Source organism: Erpetoichthys calabaricus, chromosome 2 (genome assembly GCF_900747795.2).
Source record: "Erpetoichthys calabaricus chromosome 2, fErpCal1.3, whole genome shotgun sequence".
NCBI lineage: Eukaryota > Metazoa > Chordata > Cladistia > Polypteriformes > Polypteridae > Erpetoichthys > Erpetoichthys calabaricus.
Genome location: NC_041395.2, coordinates 163158637 through 163176716, shown reverse-complemented (window position 1 = coordinate 163176716; position 18080 = coordinate 163158637). Strand labels below are relative to the sequence as shown.

Here is an 18080-nt window from a genome sequence, read left to right as displayed (position 1 = left end):
GTCTGTGTAACCACTGTTATCTTCTTCAATCAGGTTGTTCCATGACAGATCATATCAAACTTTTTAAAATATTTAACCACTAGATCTCAGATCTTGATTTGGATAATCTCACATGTCAAAGCACCTGATGTTATTACTTATTGTAATAGTATTATATGTTTAGCATGTTTAAAGATTGTATATGATTATTCGTGTAAATAAAAAGTTACTGAAATGTTGCTCTTTGCAATGACCGCAGGCAATGAAATATGACTTCGTTTTTTTGAGCACAGCTAGCGTAAGAAAGATAATTTTAATAATAATGTACACTTCTGTCATAAATGTTAATAGTGTTTTAAATTATTTATAATTATTTTATATTATATATATTTAGACTGGCTTGGCTCCAGCAGACCCCCGTGACCCTATAGTTAGGATATAGCGGGTTGAATAATGGATGGATGGATGGATGGATGGATATTTAGAATGAAACATCCTTAATTTGAACTTTTTAAATTTATGGCTAGCCTACATAACATTTTAATAACCTTTTTATTTTAAGTATTATTTTGTATTGATTTACACTATATTATTAATACTATTATTTTTTAAAAACCCCTTCTCATATAGTACGCACCCAAACGTTTTAAGCAATGTGGACTAAAGTTGCTTCTGGGGCCCAATCGGGAATACAGGCCCTGAAGCTTAAGCTTCATTAGTTTCACAGTAGATCCACCCCATGCAGTCTCTTGTGATAAAGCATTAGTTAAAACAGAAAGAACCCTCAACATTTGGACTGAAGATTTGGCAAGAAAATTAATCAGATGCAAAACAGCATTAACTCCCATCACTTTTTACAAATCTGTTTATTCTTAACACTGCCATACTGAAATCACTGGATGCAAAGCAAGAAACAATCCTGTATAAGACACCGCTCCATCAAAGAGTACATGTACTCATACAGACCTAATTTAGAGCTGCCATTTCATCTAATGTGCACTTCTTCTGGGATGTGGGAGAAACTGGAGTGCCCACTGAAGATCCATGCAGACACAACGAGAATGAGAATGTGCAAACTTCACCTAGAAACCTGGCTCGGAATTCAAACAACGGTGCCCATATTGGTAAATGGTAATACTAAACACTGTGCAACAGTGTAGATTACAATTAATATATTGGTTTGGGGGCGGCACGGTGGCGCAGTGGTAGCGCTGCTGCCTCGCAGTTAGGAGACCTGGGTTCGCTTCCCAGGTCCTCCCTGCGTGGAGTTTGCATGTTCTCCCCGTGTCTGCGTGGGTTTCCTCCGGGTGCTCCGGTTTCCTCCCACAGTCCAAAGACATGCAGGTTAGGTGGATTGGTGATTCTAAATTGGCCCTAGTGTGTGCTTGGTGTGTGGGTGTGTTTGTGTGTGTCCTGCGGTGGGTTGGCACCCTGCCCGGGATTGGTTCCCTGCCTTGTGCCCTGTGTTGGCTGGGATTGGCTCCAGCAGACCCCCGTGACCCTGTGTTCGGATTCAGCGGGTTGGAAAATGGATGGATGGATATTGGTTTGGTTTTCACATAAACATAAAGTAGGCCAATGACAGTTCTTTAGTAAACCTATTGGACTGAAGGGCAATGCTAACCACTGCACTGTGCTCATATTACATGCTATGTGTTGCTTTGATTTTACATAGAAACCTTTGTATGGGTAGCTGAGTGGAAGGGAATTTGGAGTCCAATATTCGTGGATTTGTCTTGTTTTGCAGAAGGCATTGGAACCTAACCCCCGCAAAGTGTGACGGATAACTTTATGTATACAAGAATAAAACTAAACACTATGCAAACTACATAAAATATGAAAAATTGCTTACCCCTGCACTCCATGCAGCTGACATGGTTTACAAACAATTTGAGTTTTGGACGTTACATATATTTCCACCAATATTCTATTCAAAATTTCTGTTAAATAAAACTACTCCTTATTGCTGTCTTCTCAAATAAAAATAATTATATTATATAACATTATACAGTATAATTTTATAAAAAAAATCTTAAGATGTGAAGCCATGGCCATATGCACTGTTTATGTATTAAGAAAAACATTTATTTTTTATTATTTTATTGACTTGAAGCATAAAACAAACAGTAGTCAGAAAGTTGCAGGATTAGCTGCATATCAGTTGCCTTAATGTGCAACACTCATATCTCACTGTAATAAAAGTCATTAGAAGTGTCCTTCTCTCACTAATGCATTGGAGTTTCTCCTGGCTACAGGACCTCTGTCACTTTGCTCAGTTTCAAACGTGGTGTCCCTGCTCCTTTTTAGCCTGGCAACCTTGAGAAGATGAATTGAATTTTAAGTCTGAGAAAACCTGCCAAAAATGTAAAAAGTTGGCAACATATCTCTGGCCAAGCCAAGGTAGGTACGATCCAACGTCAAACATTGGGACTGTATCTGATCGTGTTGAGCTCTGACAGGACAGTGTCCCCTGCGTGGGGAGAAGAACACGTCACCGTGATATCTCTGCCAATAAGCAGGTATCCTCTAAAACACATGTAGCTTTGATCTCTGTCTCAAAAATATTACATTTAGCGCAATGGGAGAAGTCATAAAATCAACTGGAATGTTCAAGCAAATTATACAAAAAAACCCAATCTAGATCCGTTAAGTAGTTCTCTCGTGAAAGTAAACAGATATACATACTGACAGAAAGACAGACAGATGTTTGATTTTATATATATAGAGATACTCTATATTCACACATCCCACAAAAACACATGTTTACTAAAAAAGTTCTACACATGTTTATATTATTATGTGAAAAGTCTCTGGGTTTTTATTCTCACTTTCTAACACAACAAATGTTTTTCACAGTAAGTGCTGACAAACCTTAATGGAGTTCACATAACAGTAAAGACATGAATGAGCACACTCCACTTATGTGTGGAATATTCTTCACTCACAAGAAATATAGCCATTCTGCAATTAGCAAATTTGTTACATTTTCATGTAATATAATTTGATTTTGTAATTGCCAGATAATTTCAAAATTACTGTTTGAATATGAAAAAAATTACAACAGAACCACTGATTTTAGAAAATGCCATTGTCAAAAATGAGCATTTCTAACTGAAAATTAAGAATCATGGCTTTTCATAGTCTCAAAATCTGTCACTCTAATTGTCTTTTTTTCAATTTAGAATTTATCTATAAATCCATCCTACTATCCATTGTTCACTTGAATTATTCCAATTTTACGTTACTATTGGGTGGATGTTGTTAAAATGTCCTGTAAATTTCTAATAATAAATTTCCACCATATGCTGTGCCAATGAAAAGTAAAATGCTTAACTTGCTATTTCACATATCTGTTTATGAAGGTACTGCAATTTTCTTAACATTCTGTCTTGTCACAAATTCAGAACAGCACCTAAAATTCAAGTCATTTCTTGCTCTCAATATTTTCAAAGTTTCCTCATTTAAGATCTACCATTTGAGTAAATCTTTTGTCTATAGGCAATAATCTTCACATCAGGTCCTAGAATAGACCCAACCGGGGATGGACTAACTAGCAGGACTACAGGGACAACTCCAGGCGGGCCATTCTCTAACTGTGGGCCATGTTGGACTACAAGCTGTGCAACACAGTGAACAAACCGCATGATCCTACTAACTCCCAGTCCCCTATCACCCTAACACAAATGTCAAAGTGATAAACACAGAGAAGAGAGATTGACAGAATGTCTTCAAAAAATAGAAGTGGGTAGATGAAAAATAAAAGAGAAAATAAATCACTCCAATAAGTGGTGGCAAAGTGTAAGAAAAAGAACAATTCATTTGGACTTCCAAAAAGCGAGGAACTACAGTGGCGTCAGAGTATAGAAGTGGTCAGCTTAACAGCCTGTTCATTCTGACTGCTTACTGTATAATGCTACATAAAGCAGTGGCCACAGTGGTGAAAGGTATAAGTTGAAATTAAAGAAACATGGTGCGAACATCTGATGATGTTACAGTCAATGGACTTCTGTTTGAAGCCAGTGATCTACAGTAAACTGTTTTATGCTTCATTTCATAAGAATGCAAACTTTCAAACACATGTGGAGTGGAGATAAAATTAGTTACCAAGCAGTGAATAGAAGTTTAGTAAAATAGGAATACAGCCTAACTGTGTCTGTGTGTTAGACCTGCACAAATTCTTACATTTTTTTTGCCATGGTTAAACCTCATACTGCACAGACTGTGTGTGTCCTCACTTACCCATGTCATCCTTGGTCTATGACTATCGATGGTTCCGGGTTCAAGCTGCCAAGGACCATGGAGCCATCATAGTAGGATGCTGTACCAGTGGTTTTCCAGTTCAGTCCTCAGCTCTCCCGTGAAGGCACATATTCCAACCATTTTTAGAATCAGATAGTCATTTTTACCTTTAATTAATTTAGTTGTTTTAACCAGTTTTCTTTTATTTTGCACACAGTGCAAAAAGTCCAGTAGTGTAAGATTTAAATTTAAAAGAAATAAAGAGGGTTTTTGTAATTTTTCAGTATCTAAGCATTTTTAATCATGTCATTTTTATTTTCATTCACTTCAGGGCAAATGAGACTGAATGCTAAAGGACAGCAGCTACAGTGTATCCGGAAAGTATTCACAGCGCATCACTTTGTCCACATTTTGTTATGTTACAGCCTTATTCCAAAATGGATTAAATTCATTTTTTTCCTCAGAATTCTACACACAAACACCCCATAATGACGTGAAAAAAGTTTACTTGAGGTTTTTGCAAATTTATTAAAAATAAAAAAAATTGAGAAAGCACATGTACATAAGTATTCACAGCCTTTGCCGTGAAGCTCAAAATTGAGCTCAGGTGCATCCTGTTTCCCCTGATCATCCTTGAGATGTTTCTGCAGCTTCATTGGAGTCCACCTGTGCTAAATTCAGTTGATTGGACATGATTTGGAAAGGCCACACCTGTCTATATAATGTCCCACAGTTGACAGTTCATGTCAAAGCACAAACCAAGCATGAAGTCAAAGGAATTGTCTGTAGACCTCTGAGACAGAATTGTCTCGAGGCACATATCTGGGGTAGGTTTCAGAAAAATTTCTGCTGCTTTGAAGGTCCCAATGAGCACAGTGGCCTCCATCATCCGTAAGTGGAAGAAGTTCGAAACGACCAGGACTCTTCCTAGAGCTGGCCGGCCATCTAAACTGAGCGATCAGGGGAGAAGGGCCTTAGTCGGGGAGGTGACCAAGAACCCGATGGTCACTCTGTCAGAGCTCCAGAGGTCCTCTGTGGAGAGAGGAGAACCTTCCAGAAGGACAACCATCTCTGCAGCAATCCACCAATCAGGCCTGTATGGTAGAGTGGCCAGACAGAAGCCACTCCTTAGTAAAAGGCACATGGCAGCCCGCCTGGAGTTTGCCAAAAGGCACCTGAAGGACTCTCAGACCATGAGAAAGAAAATTCTCTGGTCTGATGAGACAAAGATTGAACTCTTTGGTGTGAATGCCAGGCGTCACATTTGGAGGAAACCTGGTACCATCCCTACAGTGAAGTATGGTGGCGGCAGCATCATGCTGTGGGGATGTTTTTTCAGCGGCAGGAACTGGGAGACTAGTCAGAATAAAGGGAAAGATGACTGCAGCAATGCACAGAGACATCCTGGATGAAAACCTGCTCCAGAGCGCTCTTGACCTCAGACTGGGGCGACGGTTCATCTTTCAGCAGGACAACGACCCTAAGCACACAGCCAAGATATCAAAGGAATGGCTTCAGGACAACTCTGTGAATGTCCTTGAGTGGCCCAGCCAGAGCTCAGACTTGAATCCGATTGAACATCTCTGGAGAGATCTTAAAATGGCTATGCACCAACGCTTCCCATCCAACCTGATGGAGCTTGAGAGGTGCTGCAAAGAGGAATGGGCGAAACTGGCCAAAGATAGGTGTGCCAAGCTTGTGGCATCATATTCAAAAAGACTTGAGGCTGTAATTGCTGCCAAAGATGCATCGACAAAGTATTGAGCAAAGGCTGTGAATACTTATGTACATGGGATTTCTCAGTTTTTTTATTTTTAATAAATTTGTAAAAATCTCAAGTAAACTTTTTTCACATTGTCATTATGGGGTGTTGTGTGCAGAATTCTGAGAAAAAAAAATGAATTTAATCCATTTTGGAATAAGGCTGTAACATAACAAAATGTGGAAAAAGTGATGCGCTGTGAATACTTTCTGGATGCACTGTATTTCAGTGTCATACTCATGTTTTTGTACTTATTAGTAAACAATGGATTAAAAAACTAGAACATTAAAAAAACATAAAATATTACAAGATTGAATTCTTGCATGTTTATTTTTGTCTTCATTGAATAAAAATTTTTCAGAATAGCTAGTGTGGGATTTCTGGACTGATAAAAAAATAAATAAACAAACTTGTAAATAATATTTTGTGTGGGAGTCCTATTGAAAGAACAAAATGATTTGAGGCAAAAACCTGAAGTCAATAAGGAATAAACCTACATGGAGGCCAAGGTGGTTGGCTGAGGGAATTTCAAGGATAGTTGGTGGGCCAGTCTGGACAAAAGTCCAGGATCACTTTTGATCCCAAGTCCATCTCTGCCTCAGCATATTTTCAAGCACACTGGGATACTATCCTCCACTTGGCCTACTATATCAGAAAGACACTCATAGCCAGACCTCCATTATCCCATATGCAAGCATGGCACTACCTTGATCCCCAAAAGATTCATTCGACATCTTTACCCCTACACTGTTCAATGTTGACACACCACTTCGCTCCACTCACGTAAGAAAGAGCAGTTGTCAAAATGAAGAAAACCAAAATTGTAACATTCAGCAAGCAATAAGTAGCTAAAAGCAATCAAATCAAGAACAAAAAGCTAGAGTCATTGCCAAAAGCACATTAAAAGCAATTAGCAACATTGCCTGGGACAGCATTAGAGCTTCCACTACAGAGTAGAGATATACTTAAAATATGCAACAATTGTGTGTGTGTTTTTAAAACATACATTTACTGAGGCTTTATCATGGGCAATAAGAGGAAAAATACAAGAACACTTAAAGTTCCCCATCCCAGCAGAGGTACATGTTTTCATGTTCCCTAGGGTTTCTTCAAAGGACAAAACTAGGAGTCTTGATAAAAGTAAATACTGTACAGTACAATTGTGAATTCCACAGCATTTGATTTAATTATGACTTGCATGATTCCGTTCACTGTATCAGTACATTCTTGTTACCAAGTTCAAGATTTATTGTTTAGGAAAATTAATGGAAGAAATTATTAAGGATAAGATTGAGCAGCACAAGTCACGTACAGGAGTTTTCTGAATAGTCAGCATGAGTTCAGATGAGGGAGGACATGTTTTACTAACATGCTGGAATTCTATGAGGAAGCAACAAAAGGATATAATCAAAGTGGAGCATATGATATTATTTATCTTGACTTTCAGAAAGCATTTGATAAGGTGCCACATGAGAGGTTGGACATCAAACTAAAAGAAGTGGGAGTTCAGGGTGATGTTTTTAGAATAGTGCAGAATTGGCTCAGACACAGGAAGCAGAGGGTTACAGTGCAAGAAACCTTATCAGAACTGGCTGATGTTAAGAGTTAAGAGTGGTGTCCCTCAGGAGTTGGGTGCTGGGGCTGCTGCTATTTTTAATACTTATATTAAAACTGGCAGATAATCTGGAAACTGTTGAATCATTACAGAGGGACATGGACATCATACAGGCTTGGGCAGATTTGTGGCAGATGAAATTTAACGTCAATAAATGTAAAGTATTACATGTGGAAAATAAAAATGTTAGGTTTGCATACATAATGGGAAGACTTAAAATCAAAAGTACATCTTATGAGAAGGATTTAGGAGTTGCAGTAGACTCCAGACAATGTTCAGAAGCTATTAAGAAGGATAACAGAATGTTAGGTTATATAGCGCCCTGATGTGTGGAATACACGTCCAACAAGGTTTTGCTCAAGCTTTTTAACGCACTGGTGAGGCTTCATCTGGAGTAATGTATGCAGTTTTGGTCTCCAGGCTACAAAAAGGACATAACAGCACAAGAAGAAGTCCAGAGCACAGTTACTAGGCTGTTTCCAGGGCTAAAGGAGGTGAATTATACAGAAAAATTAGGAGCTGAGACTTTAAAGTATAAGCAAAAGAAGATTAAGAGATGACCTGATTGAAGTGTTTAAAATTATGAAGACAATTACTACAGTGGATCAAGACTGTTATTTTAAAATGATTTCATCAAGAACACAGGGACACAGTTGAAAACTTGTTAAGGGTAAATTGGTATGTTTTTCTTTACACAGAGAACCATAGACACTCAGAATAAGCTACCAAGTAGTTTGGTAGACAGCAGGACTTTAAGGATTTTCAAAGCTAGACTTGATGTTTTTTAGAAGAATCAAGTAGATAAGACTGGCGAGCTTTGTTGGGCTGAATTGCTTGTTCTTGTCTAGATTGTTTTAACTCTTTCAGGGCGGATGTCGACTTTTGTCAAAAGAAGCGGTTGACAGTGGTAATCAACTGTAAAAGGGTGAAAAAAAAACACTGTTTTGTTTTAGTTGGACTCTCTTTGTTAGAAGGAAAGTTAGCTCCGTTGGTTTGACCGAGATTGCCTGTGCTGGCGTGAGTAGCGAGGAGCAAACAAAAACAAAAATAGCATTGACACATGGCGAGAGATAAAAGCGAAATACAACGCTTTACATATTATCGCTGAATTGGACTCTGACTTGTCAGTCTCCGATTTTGATAACAAGTGATTAAAAATTAATGTGGGTTCCAGTTCGTGCAGCAGATGCACTTATGGCAACATTCACCTGGGAGGACCGCCACTTTCAATGACAAGAGGATAAAACCAGATTGTGATGCACTGCGACCGCCGCTGCTGTCCCCGCCCCTCGCCACGTGAAGACAGCCTGGCAGCCAGAATGCCACGTATTCTTGGCAAACTGGCAGCCATAGCCCACTGGCAATAGATGTTTTGTGTTGATTTCCGTGTGAAGCCAAGGATTTGTGTGCTTTTCAGAAAACTGAGTTTTTTGGAATAAATATTCAGACCTCAAAGAGTTAATGTTCTAATGTTTGATTTACTGCTTCATACAGTTTAAAAATGTGCATTATAAAAGCTTTTACAAGTTTTCCCTGAAATTAGGTCTTTAACTTACAGTAGTGCAGGAGGAGAGTTTGAATGGCTTCAGTGTATCTCAGCACATAACTGGAATGCACGCACAGTCACAAGGAGAGGTCTGCAGTAGCTGATGGGGCTTAGTGATATCATAGCCATGAATCCTGAAGTGTGACATTCATACATATTGAGACCACATATTATGCACATATTCTCCATGTGAGAAACCTGCAGGTGTCAGCTCCAAGGGATACACTGAACACATTGCAGAAAACAGCCAATGTCAATCAATGATAGCCCAAACAATCTAAATCAGATATGAGCCTGGGCTCTGCCCTAGGCACCAGTCTTGATGCTTACTCTTAATTATATCTCTGATTTACAAACATTAAAATGACATTTTTCTTTCTTGGAATCATAGATCATGGTTACTGTCTTTGGTCTGATCTCCTGAATTTACTTCCTCATCACAACTTGTGCGACTGACTAGGCATTATAGGCTGCTATCCTACCCTTGGACCCCAGGGGCTGAGTTTCATTTGACTGAACAGTCATGGAATAGTTCAGTGGTTCTCAACATTCTGTCCTTAAGGCTCCCTGTGGCTGCAGGTTTTTGTTCCAACCAATTTCTCAATCATTCAGTCATTGAGACCTTTAATTGATCTCATTGTTTAATTAGCTGACCCCATTTTCCTTTTATTTTGCATTCAGAAAGGTAGTGTCAGATTTACACTATTAGGCAGTTAATATGTATTTGTTACTTTTCTGTGTCTTTAAATGCTGGTTTTGTTGATTTTTTAATTCACTGTTTATGTGGAGTTTCCTTTTTTCAGACAATTGATGATGAGCAGAGCAGACACCAGCACAAATAACTCTGAAAGAAGCAGCTTCAGTGTTACCCACTTGTGTGCTTATTAGTAAACAAGTTTCTAATTAACCAGAACATTAAAAAATATTTAAGTGAAAAAAGAATAAATTGCTAGCTATTAAACACCTATCAACTTCTGCTTCATTCAGAAAAAATATAGCATAACCAGTTTGTCATTTCCGGGTGGTTACAAAAAACATAAAAAACGGCTTACTTAATTAAGATAGAAATCCAAATAAGACAAGAAGTGGATTGGGACAAAAACCTGCAGCCAACAGGGGGCCTAAGGACTGAAAGTTGAAAACCAATTGAAGAGTGTACAGAAAACAGGCAGGCAAGAAGACATAAAGAACGATCAAGAGCCAGGAATATATATTGCCCTGCCAAAAGAGAATGGAGAATGGCAGGCTACAAAGCCAGATAAAGAGGACCGAGAGATAAATGTTAACCAAAATAACATGCAAAAGTGAAATCAAGGACAAAACCAATGAGCAAATCGAGAATCAGAACTGAAAAAAAACAAGCCAGAATAAAAAATAAAAGATAGATAAAAAATAGATTCACACACCAATTCTTTCAGAATTTACTCATAGTCTTGGACAAGTTGATGTCTACCACGCAAGCCTTTACATAGTCACAGCAATGACATCATCACATATGACTTCTGGGACCACGCCCCTAGCAACAAGGTCATCATAATATAGCAACAACTCAACAAAATGTACATGCTGATTAGAAAACAAATTGGCGACTTTAAAACAACTAGCCTGTGATTGACTCTTGCATGTTATTATTCGTTTTTATCATATTTAAGATAAAAAAAACAACTTTTTTTTTTTTGCTTGTGTCTCGTCTTTTTTTTTCCTCTAAGGTGGGGGCTGAATTTGGTTTTATTTTGTTGTTTTTTTCCTCGTTTGAATTAGTTGCACTAGTTCAGTTGTTATTATTTGTTTATTTGAGCAGCAATCGATTGCAATGTTCTGTTTTTTAAAAAAATAAATAAAATTTAAAAGCAAAAAAACAATTAGTCCAAATCAAAATGGAACTTGTAAAATCAGATTAAAAATGCATTGTCCAAAATTAACAGACTAAAGGAAATTTTGTAATGATTTATATACAGAATGTAGTAATTTCTGAAAATCCCTACCACTTGTGATTTGACAGTTAACATAAGAAGACCTTGCTTACTAAAGCTTGTTGTTCTCTTGGATGTATTTTTTTAACATTATACTTTCAATGGCAGAAAACCAACCCCTAATTAGCTTTTAAATTTAAATTTAGTCAAGGTTAAATATTATTATTATAAAAAGCAAAAAAAAAAAAAACAGAATTCTTGGTGTTAATACTTTTGGCAAAATAATATGTATACTGATATATATGTATATATATATATATATATATATATATATATATATATATATATTTTTTTTTTAAACTAGGGGGCTCAGCCCCCTGCTCGCCAACCCCTGGGTGGGCGCTACAGGCTAGCCACTTTGCAGCTCTGCCACTTGCGTATGGGGAAGCGGATGTACAATTTAAACAGATTGTTATTTTCATGGGAATTGTTACATATGCATTATAGACATAACTATTTTACATTACAGCGAGTAATTAACCATAGTAAAAAATAGTAAAACGTAATAAATTGAAAGAAAATCATGTTTCATGATGCATTAGAAGTGTTCATTGCGTTATATGTTTTTGTTCTGTTTGGCTTTGAAACTAACATGCAAATACTTTTTAAACTTACACTTTTACTGTAAAACTTCAGTAAAACAATATTTGGAATTAACTTTTTGTTAATGTCACATTGAATTTTGATTCTGTGTTTGGACTTGCATCGTGACAACGCAACGTATAACTGGCCGTGAGTGAATATCGTTTCTTTCTCTCTAATAAATAAGCCGACTTTTTCAAATGTTTCTCCTTGTGATTTGTTAATTGTCATAGCAAAAGCTATTCTAACGGGAAACTGTAAACGTTTTAATATGAATGGCATATCAAGATCTCCTTTGGTGTCTAATGTTATTTGCGGAAGATGTACTACATTACCTTTCTTGTCGCCTGTTAAAATTTTACATGTCAGAATTGTTCGACCAATTTTGAATACAACTAATCTTGTCCTATTGCATAGCCCATCACTCATGCATAAATTACACAATAACATTACGATACATCCTTCTTTCAACAGTAATTTAGCCGGTAGATGATCAGACGTTGTTAACGGATGTAGACATTCTATGGGATATTGTAAGTTGATGTTTCCATCTTCTGCACCATCACCACCAACTGTTTCAGCATAGTCTATTGATACGCATTTAACCAATTTGCCATATAACCGATTGGAAATATTTGCATTAATTCGTTAGACTTCATCGTTTCTCAGTGCTAGGATTGCCCATGTACTCATTTCTTCTGTTGATAACTCTTCAGGATGGAATTCTTTAATAAGATTTGGACATAATATGTCTTCTTTTATTGGGAACTTAAAGTGAGGAAAACATAAAAATTTATAAGAGCTGAGTGCGCAGGAACTGTGTCTGACAGAAGCATTCACATGAATGAGAGGTGAGCGGACCGTGGGTGTGGGCTGTTAACCGGAAATGGTTGAGAGGAGGGCAGGACTTGAAAAAATCTCTTGGCAATAGTCACATCTAGTCTCAAGATTTTCTTTTATAATAGAGAGATAATGCTTTGATTGGAGAAATTACACTATAACATTGCTTCAGTTTTTAACCAAAAAATGATAACATCCTTTAAAATCAATCAAAGTGTACAGTAATGTTGATTTTGAATGTGTGGAATGTACGTCGATGCTGTTCTTTACTGTTCAGCCTTTGTATTCAAACCTTCAATCACTATTTCAAGATTTTTCTTCGAAAGACAATAAGATAGCTGGTCAGTGAAGAGCACAACCTACCATGTGTGTTTTTCTTCTGAACATTCAGTGTGTCCAGAAGGACCGATAGAGCAAATGGCTTCTCAGTATTTACAAATGGATGTAACCGTAAAGCACTGACTAGCTTTGACCTACACAGCGCATTAAAAATGAGGTTCAAATTTTATACTGGAGCACATTGTGTAAAGCTTGTATGTTCTATGTTCAAGAGCAAGTATTTCCTTTACATTGTTAGAGAAATTAAATCCAATACAGTGGAAATGGGCACATAGATGAGAATGAGTAATACTAGAGTGACATCACTGCTGCACTACACTGTCTGGCTTGTCTCTGATTTGTAACATCAATGGACCTGTAGCTGCATATGTTCTCAATAGCATTTATTACAAAGCAGTACAGTCTTTCGTTAACAGCAAAAGCCAATTATGTTTCACAGCAATAAATTTAAATGACCTGACGACTGGGCTGCATGTTTTAGTAGGTAGGGGAAAGGGAACTACTGAAAAATTCATAAAGGGAATGAAAACAACGACTACACCAACACAAGTTATACTGTCACTTACTTCTGGCATGGATTCCAGGTCTTGTGTATGCAAACTTGATACCCGTCCCAGTGCCTCTGTTGGTGTGCCTACAGGAGAATGGCTTTGCTGAACTAAATCAGGTAAATTGACATGGCCTGCAAAGCCGTTGCTATCTGCGTGGCCAGAACGCTTAGTTTCTTCCCCAGTCTGTAGAAAAAAAAAACAATGTTGCCACACAATTTTATGTTACAAAACAAAATCAAAAGCAATTGGGCCTTATGTTGTAGAAGGTTAGCCAATATGAAGCATTTACTGCACTACAAGGGAATTCTCATTGCTTTTACATGCTTAAACCATTTTTCCCACTAAGAAAGGCCATGTTGGGATGGTAAGTTAATTGCCAGCCATCTCTACCGTTAACCCCTATTGGACAAAAGGACAACATTCAATGTTTAATCAGCACAATGATGGAATGCAACATTTTAACAAAGGAACTAAAATCGTTATATTCCAGGATTGATGTAATACAACATTTCCAGTGAGGTACATGACTTTATCCTGGTAACTTTAAAAAATATGATAAAATTCAGTCGAGTGAAATGCAGCTGATCTTGAATTGCATGAGATTATCTTTTCAATAATAATAATAATACAGATGATATGAACTGAACTTTAAATTAAAGTATTGTTCTTAGATTTTTAATGGGCCTTAATCACTTTGACAGTACTGTATCTCTGATTTAAGTGGAATGGACTCAGCATGGGTAGATCCTCACTTTTAAAAGAAAGAGCACAAGTAATTTATTAAATGTCAGCCATTAAGTACATTTGGAATAATGGCTAATCTAAACAGTCTTGAAAGAAAACATTAGCGACAAAGAAATTATAAGAAATGAGTACAGTAGTCAGAAAACAGACTTAGGGTTGAAGGCCAAATCCTGAGAACATAGAAGTGTTATGATTCCAGAGTTTGGATACATGCTATTTTCATTTTCTGCACACATTTTTTTGTTTTTGTTTGTAGTTCTTGACTATTTTTAATTGTTATTTATGCTTTTGCATCACAAAACGTGAAAAGGCTGGAAAAAATATGGTGTTCACAGAATGAAATTTTAAAGCCAGGAGATGAAAAAATCAAAATGGACAGACAAAAAAGTACCGGCTGATTCAGGAAACTGTGAAAACAGAATATCTGCTTCTAGCCAAAATGAAAGTCAAAAGAGAAATCAGAAAAATACTGCCAAACAGTCTGTAACAACCTAAGAAGAGAACTGCTGTAAGTAAACTTTATCAAACACGCCAATGCAGTCCTCAAATGATTACCTAGTTAAGGCTGAGGAGCTGTTAAGCTAAGCAGCTGTTGATAGTCCTCAAAATTTCTAAATTGGTTCTTATTTCAGTTCTTCTAGAAGTTATATTTCATTACTTGCTGTTGGAAGTTTCTATTATTTGGCGATCTTCTTGTCTGTCAGTACCCATTTCTTTCTTGTTCTCATTCTTGCATTCTGTATCCTGGATTTTGTCTTGTATGCCTTTGAGCCATCGTGTTTGCCTGCTGCTCAATTTCTCTATATTTAGGATCACTTCTGCTTGGCTTTGTGCTGCAGTGTCTTGTCTTCTTATTGTTTCTCATTCTCTGTTGCTTAAGCACCTTCTGTAATTTGCTTGACGCTCAGCAGATGGCTGTTCTTCTTCTTTTTCTTCTTCCTACTGTAATGGCAACTTTGCCATAAAAACACAAGCACAGGTTGCTTTGCCATCCTTTATGCATGTTTAATAAAGTTTGATGTCAATAAATATAATATATTCCAAAAAAGGAAGTTGTTTTTATATCACATTATTTTTAAAAGGTACAGTAAGGAGCCTTTCGTGTAAGGGAGGGGGCCTTGGGACACAAACCAAAGGCAACCTATAAAGCACAGTAAACTCACTGCTGCCATTTGTTTACACATGTAAGAACTCACACTTGATTGTGAATTCTGAACACACACAGTATTTGATGATCTTCTTGACAACTGGCATGCACTTCTCTGTCTTTCTCCTTCTTGCATTCTCAGGTTAAGGAGAGGGTTTCTCCACCAGTTGTTTAGACATGTAAGAACTCACACTTAATTATGAGTTTTGAACATGTAGTTTGTAATTGTCTTGATTGTTGGCATATGCTTCTGCCCCTTTCTTGTTTTCACATTCTGCATCCTGCAGATGATGCTCAGCAGGTGACTCTGGTCTCCTTCTTCTCCCTATTATGGTGTTTTTTTGTAATGCAGTTGGCCCCTGTGATTTGCCTGATGCTCATCAGATGTCACTTGTCTTCTTTTCTTTCCACCATGTTACTTGATTTTGCAGTTTGTTTGCTGTAATAAAGGCATGAGCACAGGTCACTTGGCAGAGGTTACCACATCTAAATTTGTTTTAATTTCCAGAACATACCACGTCATACGATTTTGATTAACACCAAGGTCAAGGTACTAGCTCCAGTAGTTTGAAAGTAATCACTTGACAGACAAACCTTAACATTTTATAATATATGATAACAATGCGACTGTAGAAATGTCTTTTAGTAATTGTCCCAAAGGGATGAGGCCAGAACCTTCATGCTACCATCTTAAATAGGTGGAGAATCATAATGCATAATTTCTTTGTCACATGACCACCAATAAGCAAAATAAATGTAAACAAAAAAAAAATGTAAACAAAAAAAAAACCAACAACAATAAGATCAGGCAAAAATATACCATGGTGGCTGGAAGCCATGATGCATGACACCAGAAATGTTTCAGTTCTGAACTTTATGTGCCATAGCTATACTGTACATTTAAACCTTTCTAGGGGGATGTGCTATGTGAGATGTGATATACAACCATATGACCTCATCCTAAAAGGACAGGTGAATGTGGATTGGGTTTGGTTGTGACACAACAGTCAGCGTGGAGCTGGCGGGGACAGACAGAGTTTACCCTGACAGAAGGGATATCGTGGAGCTTCCCTCGTCTTGGGATCCTACAGCAGTATTAGCAAGACAAATACCTAATTATTACACTGCAACACAGACATCTCAAGCATGCTTTTTTTCATATCAATATTATGCTATCTGTTGTAAACATATCCTGTGGGACAGATTCCCCAAACATGACAGTCGCTAAAGGCTACTAAACTGGGAATGACTGCACCAGCTGTGCTTCCACTGGCCCCAAATGTCCTACAACAGCTGGTGTCTTATTCTCTATCAACACTTTTCAAGATTCTTTTATCATTCTCTTCCACAGATTCTTGAGGTTAGCTGTAGTAAACTGCACATTGAAAGATGATGTGAGTTTTTTCCATGCCACATTCCTTCTAAGTACTATGGAAGTATCTTTGCAAGTGTCCTTCAAATTTGTTATTAAGTTTCCCACAACATGAATCATATAGAGCTTGTGCTCTAGTGCACAGCTGTTGTTGTGGTTATGTAATTTTTATGGATATTGTCCAACTCTGACTATATAGTAAACTATATAGTAAACTTGCTTCGCTTGCCCACCCCCGGGTTTGGATTACCGGATATACAATTTAAAGAGATTCATGGGAATTGTTACATATGCATTATTTTCACTTTTATTTTAAAACTTTTGTAAAAACAATACTTTATTTCCGGCCCGGGCGTGGTTACATCTCTTTCTCGCAGGACATTTTATGCTGCTTGCGTTGTGAAGGGGGTGCGGCTGAACGCACATTAAGGAGACGCCGTCGGATCATCTGCTGTCTTTCTGCTGCTGGCGAGCTGCCTGTTCTGCTTGTCTCGCTGCCCAATCATTTCAAAGCCTGTACAGCAGCTGTCCTTTTCCCACTTTGCATCTCTGTCGCTCGCGTTGCGAAGGCAGTTAGGGTGGCCGAACGCATGCTAAGGAGAAACAGTCTGATCATCTGCAAGCTTTTTGCTGCTGGCGAGCTGCGTGTTTTGCTTGTCTCTTGTCGTTGTTTTAAGAGCTGGGAGCATATGAAGCATGTCTGCCAACAGCAATCCAACAACTGCTAGGTTAGATGTCCATGGACTTGTTTTAAATGGTGTTTCACTGCCTTGTCTCCCGTGACGTTGTAAAAACAATACTTGTCCTTTATTTCCGGCCCCGGGCGTGGTTAAATCTTTCTTTCTTTTTTTTCTGTTTATTAATTTTTATTGTAATCATTCCATACAAATAGATCAATTTATAACCAAACAAAATTGAAGACAAATCAAACCCCACCCCTGAGAAGGAGAGCTTATCCAAAGGAGAATTGCTTAGGGCTTTTTAATAAGGCAACAATAAATAAAAGAAAGGAAGAAATAAATATATAGGTAAATAAGAGATGGTTAAATCTCTTTCTCAGGATTTATAATGCTGCTCGCGTTGTCAAGGGGGGGGTTGGGGGGGGGGCGGCTGAACTCATGCTAAGGAGGTGCCGTCTGATCATCTGCTGTCTTTCTGCTGCTGTCGCGCTGCTATCAGTCTTCCGTGCTGTTCTCCACCCTCCCTCAATCGGACCTAACAGTCACTTAAAACAAAAAAGGCTTCAACCTGGCTAGGACGCTATAATACTTTTGAATTTTACTGCATTCATATTCTTTACCTTTCTCTGCATGTGTATCGCGCCATCATTTGTTTGAACCTTTCAAATTCCACTGCCTTCATAATCTCTTATCTGCCTATTTTTCTTTCCA

At 37.7% G+C, this 18080-nt stretch overlaps 1 protein-coding gene across 2 annotated transcripts in view; it reads right to left on the bottom strand.

The window, feature by feature from the left end:
* Positions 1 to 18080, bottom strand: part of tnikb (TRAF2 and NCK interacting kinase b) — a 375714-nt gene that overhangs the window by 32006 nt on the left and 325628 nt on the right. For both annotated transcript variants that reach the window (XM_028794715.2, XM_028794717.2), the window contains one exon: positions 13442 to 13609. In XM_028794715.2, coding sequence (XP_028650548.1) covers positions 13442 to 13609 — 168 coding nt within the window. The remainder of the gene's footprint in view (positions 1 to 13441; positions 13610 to 18080) is intronic.